The sequence below is a fragment of the Pantherophis guttatus genome, chromosome 13 (assembly GCF_059756535.1).
Source record: "Pantherophis guttatus breed Tessera chromosome 13, ASM5975653v1, whole genome shotgun sequence".
NCBI lineage: Eukaryota > Metazoa > Chordata > Lepidosauria > Squamata > Colubridae > Pantherophis > Pantherophis guttatus.
In genome coordinates this window covers 3,368,835-3,381,866 of record NC_142075.1, presented here as the reverse complement: position 1 = coordinate 3,381,866, position 13,032 = coordinate 3,368,835, and the positions used below count along the sequence as shown (strand labels likewise).

The 13,032-nt window shown below is 45.0% G+C and overlaps 1 protein-coding gene and 1 long non-coding RNA gene across 5 annotated transcripts in view; one reads left to right on the top strand and one right to left on the bottom strand.

Moving 5' to 3' along the window:
• Positions 1-13,032, top strand: part of SPG11 (SPG11 vesicle trafficking associated, spatacsin) — a 44,765-nt gene that overhangs the window by 4,300 nt on the left and 27,433 nt on the right. For all 3 annotated transcript variants that reach the window (XM_087877898.1, XM_087877897.1, XM_087877899.1), the window contains 10 exons: positions 398-535; positions 657-1,099; positions 1,275-1,420; positions 3,812-3,941; positions 4,213-4,368; positions 8,081-8,256; positions 9,664-9,840; positions 10,166-10,237; positions 10,625-10,752; positions 12,153-12,325. In XM_087877898.1, the coding sequence (XP_087734024.1) occupies positions 398-535; positions 657-1,099; positions 1,275-1,420; positions 3,812-3,941; positions 4,213-4,368; positions 8,081-8,256; positions 9,664-9,840; positions 10,166-10,237; positions 10,625-10,752; positions 12,153-12,325 (1,739 nt within the window). The remainder of the gene's footprint in view (positions 1-397; positions 536-656; positions 1,100-1,274; positions 1,421-3,811; positions 3,942-4,212; positions 4,369-8,080; positions 8,257-9,663; positions 9,841-10,165; positions 10,238-10,624; positions 10,753-12,152; positions 12,326-13,032) is intronic.
• On the bottom strand, positions 3,685-8,793 carry LOC132712614 (uncharacterized). Of its 2 annotated transcripts, none has more exons than XR_009623263.2 (3): positions 8,713-8,793; positions 5,642-5,688; positions 3,685-3,745 (listed from the first exon to the last, which is right to left on the bottom strand). It is a non-coding gene; the product is annotated as an uncharacterized LOC132712614 (long non-coding RNA). The 2 variants fall into 2 exon arrangements; XR_009623264.2 differs by lacking the exon at positions 8,713-8,793 and adding an exon at positions 7,572-7,650.

Here is a 13,032-nt window from a genome sequence, read left to right as displayed (position 1 = left end):
AAACACATGAAGGACGATTGCAGGAACTGGGCATGGCTAGTCTAGTGAAGAGAAGGACCAGGGGAGATAGATAGCAGTGTTCGAATATCTGAGGGGCTGCCACAGAGAGGAGGTCAACCTGTTTTCCAAGGCACCCGAAGGCCAGACAAGGACTAATGGATGGAAACTGACCAAGGAGAGATTCAATCTGGAAATAAGGATAAATTTTCTGACAGTGAGAACCATCAACCCGTGGAACAGAAGTTGCCTTCGGAAGTTGTGGGAGCTTCATCACTGGAGGCTTTCAAGAAGAGACTGGATAGCCATCTGTCAGAAATGATGTTGGGGGTTAGACTTAGAAGATCTACAAAGTGCCTTCCAACTCTGTTAATCTGTTTAATTTGTTTAATTCCCCCAGAGAATACCCTGACCATTTGTTTTGCAAGCAAAGCTTTGAAAATCTTCCTGCACAACAGTTGGAGGGGGTGGGTGAAGATGACCTCAATAGTTCAAGTTACAGCATGAAGTTCTTGCAACCTTCATTTCAGACTGACAGGTTAGTTGGCAAAAGGTACTTTTATAGTAACGAGAAGAGTTGTTTCATTGAAAAGTGTAATTCTTACATCTTCATTTTATGTATCATTGAAAATGTTAAGATTTTCCCCTTTTTTTTCCAGATCCTGGAAGACACACACACTATCTTTGAATGATACACACCCACACAATTATTTTCCACATTTGTGTACAGATGTTGAGTTGCCTTGGTATCAGCATCTTCTGCACTTAGAATCTCTTAACTCTAAGACTTTGGACACTTCTGAAGCGTCCCTCTTTCAAGAGGTTGCATTTGTTCTTTCAAGCTCCAGAGGGAAAGAGAATGAGGGCCCTGAAGACAGGCGCTGGAAGAGTATACCTTTAGGTGACCTAGAAGAACGTGGGAATCTTGAGTGCAAACATGTGACTGGTTTCCACGTGCTGTTCACTGTCTCAAGTGAAAGTGAAGGGCTGACTCTTGTCCTGTGGGATTTGGTGACGCAGGACATCACACAGTCTTGTGTGGGGGAAAACTCTTTTTTTGTGGAATATACCAGGGAGGAACCACTATGGCTCGTCCTTTCAGGTGAGCATCTTTGATTTTAATTGCAGATGAATATTTTCCCTGTAGAAAATTTCAGAGTTGAAGTTGTTTTCTCTTCTTGACATTAGGAAGGAGCTGTGTTCAAGTCACTAGAACATCTTTTCTGTAGACAGTGAGCAATATGGAAATAACCTCTCTCCTTTGTGATAATCCTTAGAGACTGGCCTCTTCTTGCTCCTGTTTGGCTTTACCCAAGAGGAATTCTTGAACAGACTGATCATCTACGGAAGTGCTAGCACTGTAGATTCCCTTTGCCGCCTCAATAGGTGGGGAAGGTGTTCGATTCCTGTACATGCCTTAGAGGTAAGGAAAGAAGCTTGGGCCATTCTTGTTTCCAGGGTTGTGGGTAGCAGCGTCTTTCTATCGCTGAGGGTTTTCTGGACAACCCCAATTCTTTCCCTGGGTGCCTATGAAGCTGTGAGGCCCTGGGCATCCATTCTAGAGCAGAAAGATTGATTCCCCACACTTTTTGCTCTACTTTAAATGGTTCTGGTACTCAACCAGCGGAGACGCAAGATCTTCTGTTGACAAGACAAGCAACTGACTTGGCTAATTCTGGCACAATTCTTCATATTGTGAAGGTCGTTGTGGTTTTTTTTAAGTATTACCATTTGTATTTTAGTGCCATCTGCATATTTCATCCCTCATTTATTATCTTTAAGGAATCCTGAATCTTATATAGTGGGGCAAAAAAGTATTTAGTCAGCCACCAATTGTGCAAGTTCTCCCACTTAAAAAGATGAGAGGCCTGTAATTGTCATCATAGGAGTATCAACTATGAGAGACAAAATGAGAAACCAAATCCAGACAATCACATTGTCTGATTTGGAAAGAATTTATTTGCAAATTATGGTGGAAAATAAGTATTTGGTCACCTACAAACAAGCAAGATTTATGGCTCTCACAGACCTGTAACTTCTTCTTTAAAAGGCTCTTCTGTCCTCCACTCATTACCTGTATTAATGGCACCTGTTTGAACTTGTTATCAGTATAAAAAACACCTGTCCACAACCTCAAACAGTCACACTCCAAACTCCACTATGGTGTGAAGACCAAAGAGCTGTCGAAGGACACCAGAAACAAAATTGTAGACCTGCACCAGGCTGGGAAGACTGAATCTGCAATAGGAAAGCAGCTTGGTGTGAAGAAATCAACTGTGGGAGCAATAATTAGAAAATGGAAGACATACAAGACCACTGATAATCTCTCTCGATCTGGGGCTTCACGCAAGATCTCGCCCTGTGGGATCACAAGAACGGTGAGCAAAAATCCCAGAACCACACGGGGGGACCTAGTGAATGACCTGCAGAGAGCTGGGACCAACGTAACAAAGGCTACCATCAGTAACACACTATGCCGCCAAGGACTCAGATCCTGCAGCGCGAGACGTGTCCCCCTGCTTAAGCCAGTACACGTCCGGGGCCGTCTGAAGTTTGCTAGACAGCATTTGGATGATCCAGAAGAGGATTGGGAGAATGTCATATGGTCAGATGAAACCAAAGTAGAACTGTTTGGTAGAAACACAACTCGTCATGTTTGGAGGAGAGAGAATGCTGAGTTGCATCCAAAGAACACCATACCTACTGTGAAGCATGGGGGTGGCAACATCATGCTTTGGGGCTGTTTCTCTGCAAAGGGACCAGGACGACTGATCCGTGTACAGGAAAGAATGAATGGGGCCATGTATCATGAGATTTTGAGTGCAAACGTCCTTCCATCAGCAAGGGCATTGAAGATGAAACGTGGCTGGGTCTTTCAGCATGACAATAATCCCAAACACACCGCCCGGGCAACGAAGGAGTGGCTTCGTAAGAAGCATTTCAAGGTCCTGGAGTGGCCTAGGCAATCTCCAGATCTCAACCCCATAGAAAACCTTTGGAGGGAGTTGAAAGTCTGTGTTGCCCAGCAACAGCCCCAAAACATCGCTGCTCTAGAGGAGATCTGCATGGAGGAATGGGCCAACATACCAGCAACAGTGTGTGCCAACCTTGTGAAGACTTACAGAAAACGTTTGACCTCTGTCGTTGCCAACAAAGGATATATAACGAAGTATTGAGATGAACTTTTGATATTGACCAAATACTTATTTTCCACCATAATTTGCAAATAAATTCTTTCCAAATCAGACAATGTGATTGTCTGGATTTGTTTTCTCATTTTGTCTCTCATAGTTGAGGTCTACCTACGATGACAATTACAGGCCTCTCTCATCTTTTTAAGTGGGAGAACTTGCACAATTGGTGGCTGACTAAATACTTTTTTGCCCCACTGTATAAACAACTGATCCTTTGCTCTATATTACAAAGAAATATTGACTGTTCCTTGGTTACAGTCATTGTTAGTTACAAATCTATGTAAAACTAAGCTGTAATTAACATATCATCCAGCACTTATTTTGGTGTACTCAAATATATTACATACAGATCAAATATATTACTTAGAATAGATCACATTCATGTTAACGAATTTGTAAGCAGAGAAAGAGCTCAACTTCTCCAGAAAAAATTCCTGTGTGGTTGGACAAAGGTTTGTCTTGATGTTGTGACAGCCAGATCTCTGAGAAGAGAGCTCAGGAAGTGAGAAGCACAATCCGTGGCTTGATGCTCCCTTGGACACTCAGGCCAGGTGCTAATAAAGAGAGAGATCAAAGTATTGGTGGTTGATCTCTATAAAAATTATATTTTTTATATTTAGGCTGGCTTAGAGAACCGACAGTTGGACACCGTGGATTTTTTCCTAAAGAATAAAGAGAACCTTTTCAGTCTGTCTGCAGCAAGCTCTATACAAGATCAGCCTGCAAATATATCAGATTTTTACTTGAAGAGTAAGTAAAATCTGAATGTTCACACTGATATTTTATGAATTGCAGTATAAATACAAAAGAAGTCTCACTTGACTGAATGCAAAGTAAACTGCATTGAAGGCAGAGAGAGAGGGTCAGGGCCGGTTCTTGCGAATCAGAGGCCCATGGGTCTTCAGCTTAACGGAATGAATTGCGTATATCACTCTGACATCACTTTGAAAGCAAATGCAAACTTGTGCATTTCTTAATGCAATGTTCCCATTTTTCTTGGTTTTACCCTTTTCTCCTACAGGCGTTGAAGAACTGAGGCCAGCATTGGATTTACTTTGTAAGGCAATTCACGAAAATGATGTGGAAACCCAGAGCAAGCATTTCTCTGAGCAGCTGTTGAACCTCACCTTATCTTTTCTTAACAAACAACTCCGTGAGATTTTTACCCACAGAGAAGGTAGAGTCGGTATTATGTATCTATTTTACTTGAATTGGTATTCTCTGTGCCATCACGTAACAACAAAATTTCTATTTCTGGAATGGGTTTTACAAATTTTGTGCTCCTTAAATGAGGGGAAGAAAGCCAAAAACAAGGCAGCATTCGGGATCAGCCTTAATACCCACTTACTCGGTGGGTATTAAGTGTCTATAAAGCATCTAAAGATATCTTACGGGGCTGTGCAATACAGGTAGCCCTTGACTTACAATCATTATAAGTTACAATAATATTGAAAAACGTAACATGATCAGTTTTCACACTTATGACCATTGCAGCATCACCCTGGTCACATGATAAAAATTCAGGCACTTGGCAACTGGCATGTACTTACGACAATTACCGTGTCCAGGGTTCAGGTGGTCACCATTTGCAACTGATAAGCAAAGTCAATGCGAGAAGCCATTTGCGTAATTAAGATTTGTCTGATGACCACATGGTTCACCTAACAACTCCAGTGATTCGCTTAACATCTGGCAAAAATAGTTATAAAATGAAGTGCAACTCACTTAAAAACTTCCTCACTTCGTAGCACTGGAAATTTTGGGCTCAGTTGTGGTTGTAAGTCGAGGAGTACTGTTAATTCTCACTTTTTATCTATTACAGTATTTTACTTATTGGCTGGCTGAAATCTTGCAGGATCATCATGATTTTCCCAGATTTCAGCCATGTATAATTTATTAAAAGGTTTTATATTTCAATTGTTTAAAATAGATGGATGGATTCCGGTGACATTGTATAAATTAGTTGATAGTGCCAGCCATTTGAAAGGTCACTTGTTCCTGCTTTATTTGGAAATACCATGTTTCCCCGAAAATAAGACAGGGTCTTATTTTCTTTTGACACCCCCCCCCCAAAATAAGGGCTTGGCCTTATTATCAGGGGGTCTTATTATTTTGGGGGTGCAGGAGGCAGCGAGCGTGGGACTGGATGTTCCATTCCTGCCATCACCTCCCCTCCCTGTTCTTGGTGCCGGCCGAGCAGCTCAACAAGTCCCCACCCGAATGGCAACAGTTGCTTCCCTTCCCCGCTGTCTCTTTATTGAGAGGGGTGGCAGGTGGGGCCAGAGAGAAGTGAGACGCGTGGAGTGAGACATGGCTCCCCTTGCTGTCTCTTCTTCCCACCTCACTGGGCATGGCAGGGCTCCTGCCCCTCGCTTAGCCACCCACCCCCTTTAGGGATGCAATTTGGGGGTGGCAGGTAGGGTGGGTGAAAAGCGGGATGTGCGTCCTACCTTTCCAGCTCTGTCGCTTTCTTCGCTGTTGTGTCCAGGGAAACACACTGTAAAAGAAAACTTTGTGAGAAGGTTTTCGAGAAAGAGACAGAGGGGAAGGGAAGCCGCCAGGCTGCTGTTGCCATTGATGTTGGGCTGCTCGGCTGGCGCTAAGAACAGGGAGGGGAGGACATGTCACCCCCGCCGGCATCACCTCCTCAACTCATTTCGGTTGTGTTGCAAGCAACCAGAGAAAATGGTGGGACCGGCTGCGCATGCATGTAAGTAGTTGGTGTGGGGGCTTATTTTATGGGGGTGGCTTATATTATCACATGCGCTGAAAAGCCCATTTGGCCTTATTATCCAGGCATGTCTTATTTTCGGGGAAACACAGTACGTTTTTTCTACGAGTTATTACTATTATTGTCCATTTTATTTATTTAATTAATTAATTAACTAATTAATTAATTAATTAATTAATTCAATTTATATCCTGCCCTTCTCCAAGTGGACTCAGGGCGGTGCACAGCCAGAACTAAAACACATATCAATACAAAATTTAAAATTATTAAAAGAATTGAATAACTGTGGCCCCAAAATTTAAAACATTGAAAACTAAAACTCCTTTGACAATTTAAAAAGCTAAAAAACTAAAAAAAAAAAAAAGGGGGGGGGGTTCATGCCAGCCCTGCTTGATGGAAAAGAAAAGTTTTTAGGGCACGGCGAAAAACCCGGAGATCCAATAACCTTTGTATCTCTGGGGGCAAATCATTCCAGAGGGCGGGAGCTGCCACAGAGAAGGCCCTCCCCCTGGGGGTCACCAGCCGACATTGCCTGGCTGACGGCACCCTGAGGAGTCCCTCTCTGTGGGAGCGTACTGGTCGGTGGGAGGCTATCGGTGGCAGAAGGCGGTCCCACAAATACCCGGGTCCTATGCCATGGAGCGCTTTAAAGGTGGTAACCAACACCTTGAAGCGCACCCGGAAGACCACTGGAAGCCAATGCAGCTCACGCAGGAGAGGCGTCACATGGGAGCGCCCCCTCGCTCCCATAATCCCCCGCGCGGCCGCATTCTGCACCAGTTGGAGCCTCCGGGTGCTCCTCAAGGGGAGCCCCATGTAGAGAGCATTGCAGTAGTCCAGGCGGGAAGTGACGAGCGCCTGAGTGACTGTGCGTAAGGAATCCCGATCCAGAAAGGGACGCAACTGGCGAATCAGGCGGACCTGATAAAAAGCCCCCCTGGCCACGGCCATCATATGCTCTTCTAAAGACAGCCGTGCATCCGTGGGGGCCAATAACTCGCCCCCAATAGCCAGCGATGGCACCAGCTGGCTATATCGGGATGCCGGAAGCCACAGCCATTCAGTCTTGGAAGGGTTGAGTCGAAGCCTGTTACTACCCATCCAGGTCCGCACGGCCTCCAGGCACCGGGACATCACTTCAAGGGCATCGTTGGGGTGGCCTGGGGTGGAGATGTACAGCTGAGTATCATCAGCATACTGATGGAACTCCACCCCAAAGCCACGGATGATCTCGCCCAGCGGCTTCACATAAATGTTGAACAGAAGGGGCGAGAGGACCGACCCCTGCGGCACCCCACAAACAAGGCGCCTCGGGGTCGACCTCTGCCTCCCTGCATAACAAACAAAATTCAGAGCAGTACAGTACAGTACAGTGTTGCAAACCTGCAATTACTCTATCAGGTCTACACAAAATGCTTTTTTAGAAGTCTGTTTTTTTAAAAAAAAAACAACCTCTGACTTCTAGAGTTACTTCATTTAGCAACTGTCTGGCTGAGTTGGAGATTATTTCCTCCAGAATATTCATGTTGATACTGAAGAACAGAGAAAATGGAGCCCTGGGAGACTCTGTAGCCCCAACCTCAAAGGCAAAGCAAAATTTCTCCTCTTGACAGCTTTGAGTAGCAATCCTAAAGATAGGAATGAACTACCTAGCATAATGTATGAGTTCTACAAGTATCTTATGATCGTTGGGATGAAAGTTGAGAAATTCAGTAGAATCAGTCCTGCAGGTTTCCCTCTCTCCTCAGCCAGCACCAATAAGGTTGCCTCAGTGTTAGCAGTAGGCCTCAAGCCAGACTGACAAGAATTCAGGTTAGTTTCTTTCACACCATCTGTAGTTACACCCCTCCTGTATTCCCTTTCCCCAAAATGGGAAGCTGCTGCAGGTCTGGGGTTATCTGAACCCTCAGGGCCTCTGAGAAGGAGAGCTTGCTGCCCCCACCCCTCTCCACGGAGCTGACATGACTCCTTCTCTGCTAGCCAAGAAGCAGGACAAGGGTCCCGTCCCTCCTGACTAACGGCTGCCAGCAGCCCAGATCCTCTCAAAGCGGGTGGTGCAGTGGCTTTGTGGATAACTCTGCAACCTCTGTCGTTGCCATTCTCCCCAAGCAGCCCTTTTGGTAGCTTTACGTGATTGTCTTCCTGGTGCTCTTCACAGAATTGGATGAAAATATGCTCCAGTGTGTTGACATTTTCACCAGCTACATCATTAAACTCAGGACATTTATGATCAGGTTTCCTCATAAGACATCCGGTGTCATAAGGCAGCCCTGGGATTCTGAAGACAACCTACCCCAAATGGACCAAAGCCACTGGGAAAAATTTGATACAGAGGTAAGCGGAATGTAGCTTAAATATCAGTATATATTTCGCCCATGATCTCAATTTATTAAGCAATTTCCTCATTACACACATGCCTAGCAAATTGGAGCCGTGTATGGAGCCTACTCCCAAGTTCAGCCCTTGAAAGTAATTGATTTCAGTGTGAAGGAACAAAGTGGGGATGTAATTATTTTACCAAGAGAGCATTTTGGGGGTGTGTGAGAGAGAGATGATATGGCTATGAAAATATCCTGGTCGGGCTAAAGTCATTTGGAAAGGTAAATCTGTGTCGGGCATTGTCTCGTAAAGGGATATACTGGTAATTAAGCTGGAAAAGAATACAGGAAGCCCTCTGGCTTCCTAGGCTGGGTGGTCTTCCCCCTTCAACAGAACTAAACTTGGAGACCTTCCCTGAAATGGAAGGCGTGGCAGAGGGGCAGGGGCAAAGGAAGGGCTTTCTACACCAACCTGAACCACTTCATGGAATTGACGGCCAGGGTAAATGTCTCCATGGTCATCAGCTTAAACATTTTTAAAAATGGTGGCAGCAGTTTTACAGAGGAGAGGCTGGTTAATGGCTTCTCTTTAATCTGACTGGTTCAGTGGCTTCTATGGAGTCGCTCGGCTGCTGAATACAGACTTGTGGTCTTTTTAGGAAGACTTTTAGGTCTGTTAGCCTCTGTGCTTAGTTTGGCTTAGTTAGATAGGCTTAGTTTCAGGGGTGAAATCTAAAATTGGTTACTATCGGTTCTGTGGGTGTGGCTTGATGGGCAGGGTGGTGGTTAATGTGATGGTGGGCGTGGCCAATTTTTTTAAAAAAACCATTTTTTACATTTAAAACCATGTAAAAAATGCTTTCAAAAGGCTCTGACAATCCCAGCTGAGTTGCCTGATTAGCAGTCAACTCAGCTGGGATCGTCAGAGCCATTTAAAAGAAAAAAAGGCTCTGATGATCGCGCAGCTCAGCTGGGCATGGGGGGCGGGGGCAGGGATTTTTGTTACCGGTTCTCCGAACTGCCCACCGCCATCGCTATCTACTCACCCGAGCTGGTCCAAACCGGGAGCATTTCACCCCTGCTTAGTTTGACTATCAGATCAGCTAGTAACTCTCAAGCATTTTGGAACACACACACACACACACACACACACACACACACACACACACACACACACACCAGTGTGCCGCTGAGCAGAACTGCTGCTCATCTCTAGACCTAATGGAACATTGCCCTGATCAGCTCTTTTCAAGTTGTAAGGATGGACTTGGCTTCAATTGGTTTGCGCTCCTTTGCTTTGATCCAGCGTTCCTCTGTGCTACTCCACTTCCCTTGCCTCTCCTCAACCTTTCAAAACAGAATGCAAAACTCGGGGTGGGTAGAGGGGGGGTATCTTGAAATTGCTCATCGTTTTATTTCCCAGCGAGCTGTTACTGAAGCCCTTCTAAGCAACAGAGTGCCAGAGGCACAAATCTTTTTCCGTCTGACTCACAACCCTGCCCAGGATCTTGGGCAGCTAACCCAGATAGGTCTGGAGATGGCCTACAAAAGCCTCCTGAAGGATGACATCAATGAAGCTTCCAAACTTTTAAGGAACATGGTGAGTAACACCACAACCCCACTGAGCTCCATCTAAAATCTTTGCTGTAGAATATTTTCATGTACATGGATTTTGTATCTCTGCACCCTGAGCATAACATATTTCTCTCTTGTTCCTCTGGGCAAGGGTTTGAATGGGAAAGGGTGATCCATAATCCCCAGGGACATTTCTGTCTTTTTGAGCCACTGTTTACTGACAACGAAAGGCCATAGCCAAGGCCCTGGGTCCTTTCACGCCAGTGCAGAGAACTAGGGCAAGACTTTTCCTTATGATTTTTGTTTTTTGCAAACACTCCTGTAGGAGAATTTCTTTTTCCTTTTGGCAGGGCTTCAGTGTGAAGCAGCAACTGCACAAAATATGTTTCTACACAACAGATTACCATGTCCGGGACTTTTTGGTAAGTTTAAGTAAGAATCTTTGACCATGAAATGATTTCAATTAATTGTGTTTTTCCCCATGTATTCTGCTGGAGATGCTATGCTATGCTGGCTGGAGAATTCTGGGAGCTGAAGTCCACAAGTCTGCCAAGTTTGAAGACCTCTGCTCTTCAGATTGTTAATTTTTACTCAAATCTCAGAAATGGTCAGAATGTAAATGGGTTCCAGTGTTAACAGCTGAAGTGGAAATTCAGCTGCACTGACATTTTCTTACGTAAGGGATGGCAGCACTTCCCTTATAATGTTGTCCTTCACCTTGTTCAAAATTTAATTGAAAGGAAGCTATAAAATGTCTGTCTCTATTGGATGGAAAAGAAACAAACTAAAGTTTTGTTTTGACTCTGTAGGTGAGTGTGCTACAAGATGAAGATGTTCTTCCTGAAACAGAGAAAGAAATGATAGACTTGGTGCATGAGGTAGAAAATATTTATTCAGGCACCTTCCAAAGACAGGAAACGAACACAGCCTGTTGCAGGTAATGCATCTTCAGTTCAGTCACAGGTGAGGAACAACCCTGGGATGAACCGAACTCCCAGCACGTGAGGCAAACAAAGATGAGCTCCTGTTTTCTCCTTGCCCACCTTTTTATGGTGTGGGAAAAGTGAGATTGGTGAGCTGTTGCGGGATCCAATCTGGGTCGGTTACTGGAACCAGAGATTTAGCCTTCTGAGATTTTGGACTCTAGCATGAGCCCATCCTTAGGGAACTTCTCTCTCACCAAAATGTGTGTTTTGAGCTGTGTAGTATTTATGTGATGCCTGGTTGTGTGGCTATTTAGTTGTTGATTGGGATATTGATGGCCAATTATTAAGTCGTTGGCTGTTGTTTCCTGATTCTAAGTATATCTGATAAGCTGGTGGTAAATCAGCACTCCTGTTGACTGACAAGGGCCCCATTTCCCAGGCTTCAATCATTTCCCTGGCTATTTTTGTACCTACTCAGCCAACAATCTTAGTAGTTGCGAAACTGAACATACCATATTTTTGGGAGTATAAGATGCACCCCCCACCCCCAAAAGAGGGTGAAAATTTGGGTGCGTCTTATACACTGAATGTAGCTCCACCTACCCACCGGAAAATGTGGTGCGCAGAGGTGGCAATAGGCTATGGCAATCCCTGCAGCCTGAAACAACTGATCTTTGGGAGGCCGATCCAACCGACAATCAGCTGCTTGTACTAATCAGGCTGTGCTGAAGCTGAAGCTGAAAGGAGGCAAATTGCTGGGAGGCAGATTTTTTTTTCTTGTTTTCTTCCCCCAAAAAGGTCGGTGCGTCTTATAGTCCGAAAAATACAGTGTGTTATTGTTCGTTGCAGTGTGAGGCTACTAATGAGTTTAGGTCTCCTCTTCTGACCGCTCGCTTGTGTTCTTGCAATCTGGTGGTTAGCTTCCTCCCTGTCTGTCCTACATAGTCACAGGGGCAATCCATGCAGGGGATCTGGTAGATTACATTGGCAGTTTCTCCCACCTCCAACGATCTTAGCAATGCACCTCCAAGTGATCTTTTGTTTGGAGGTGGGAGATACTACGACACACAACCAGACACCACATAAATACTACAAGTAGAATAGCCCAAAGCACACATTCTGATATGAGAGAAGTTCCCTGAAGATGGGCTCCAGCACGAATCCGAAAGCTAGAAGACTAAACCTCCGGTCCCAGTGACTGACCCAGATTGGATCCTGCAAGATTATCATGGGACGCGTATATTTGCCTTCATTTGTTGGTGAGCTACTGGTCAGGGTAAATCTGATGGGTATATAAATCTGATGAATACAGGCTCATTTTGTTGTTTGAAGGGTCATGGTTTGGTAAGACGTTTTGGAAAGAATCCAAAAGAATCCTGGTTTCAAGGAAATGCTTAATTATCGGTTCTAGATCTTGGAGAAAAGAAGCAGACTGTATCGATGTTACTTCTTTGGATTCCTTTCTGAATTGCACTCAAGACAGAACTCATAACAGGGAACACAGGGTGATGCTAAACTGGGCTCAGTGGTGGAATCCATCTACACGGGAAAGGGTCCTTCTCCCTGTAAGAGCTCAGGAAGGGAGTAAGTATTTGTTGCTATGGGAGAGTGGATTTGCAGCTTTTTATTTACTTGTTTTGTTTTTATGCCACCTTTATTGTTGATCTAAATACCTCAAGGCAATGAATGTATCCAACACACCTTCCTCCTCCTTATTTTCCCCACAAAAACAACCCTGTGAGGTGATTTGGACTGTGAGGGGTTGACTGGCCCAAAGTCACCCAGCTGGCTTTCATGCTTGAGGACGGGGCTCCGCTTTTTAGCCTGGAGCCTTAAACACTAGACTAAATGGACAGTTTTGTTTTTGGAAACCGTTGGTTCTTTCAAGGGTGGGCGACTCATGACTTGCAGGGAGACCTCAACCCCCTTACTGGTGCCCCCCAGGCCCTCCTTCAAGAGGGCAGGGCAACTCTCTTTGTGGCATTTTTATGGGGTTACAAGCGAAATTAAGACAGTGCAGGCCACCCAGAAATCTACCAGCAGTCGGAGGAGAGGCACGTTAAAAGTGTAATGAAGAACAGAATAAAAACCAGCCCCTTTTCCAGAAGCCATAGACAGAAATCTCTTGGAGGAGCAATGCAGCAGGAGCAAGGAGGTTGGGGGAGGTCGGGTGTCTGGCTAGAAAGAGAGGAGTGAGGCATTGGGGGGGGGGTCTCCAACTGCTTTGGCTCAGCTGCAGCTGGGATGTGATTAGGCCAGGGAGGATGGAGTTGGGCAGAGCCCTCCGGCTA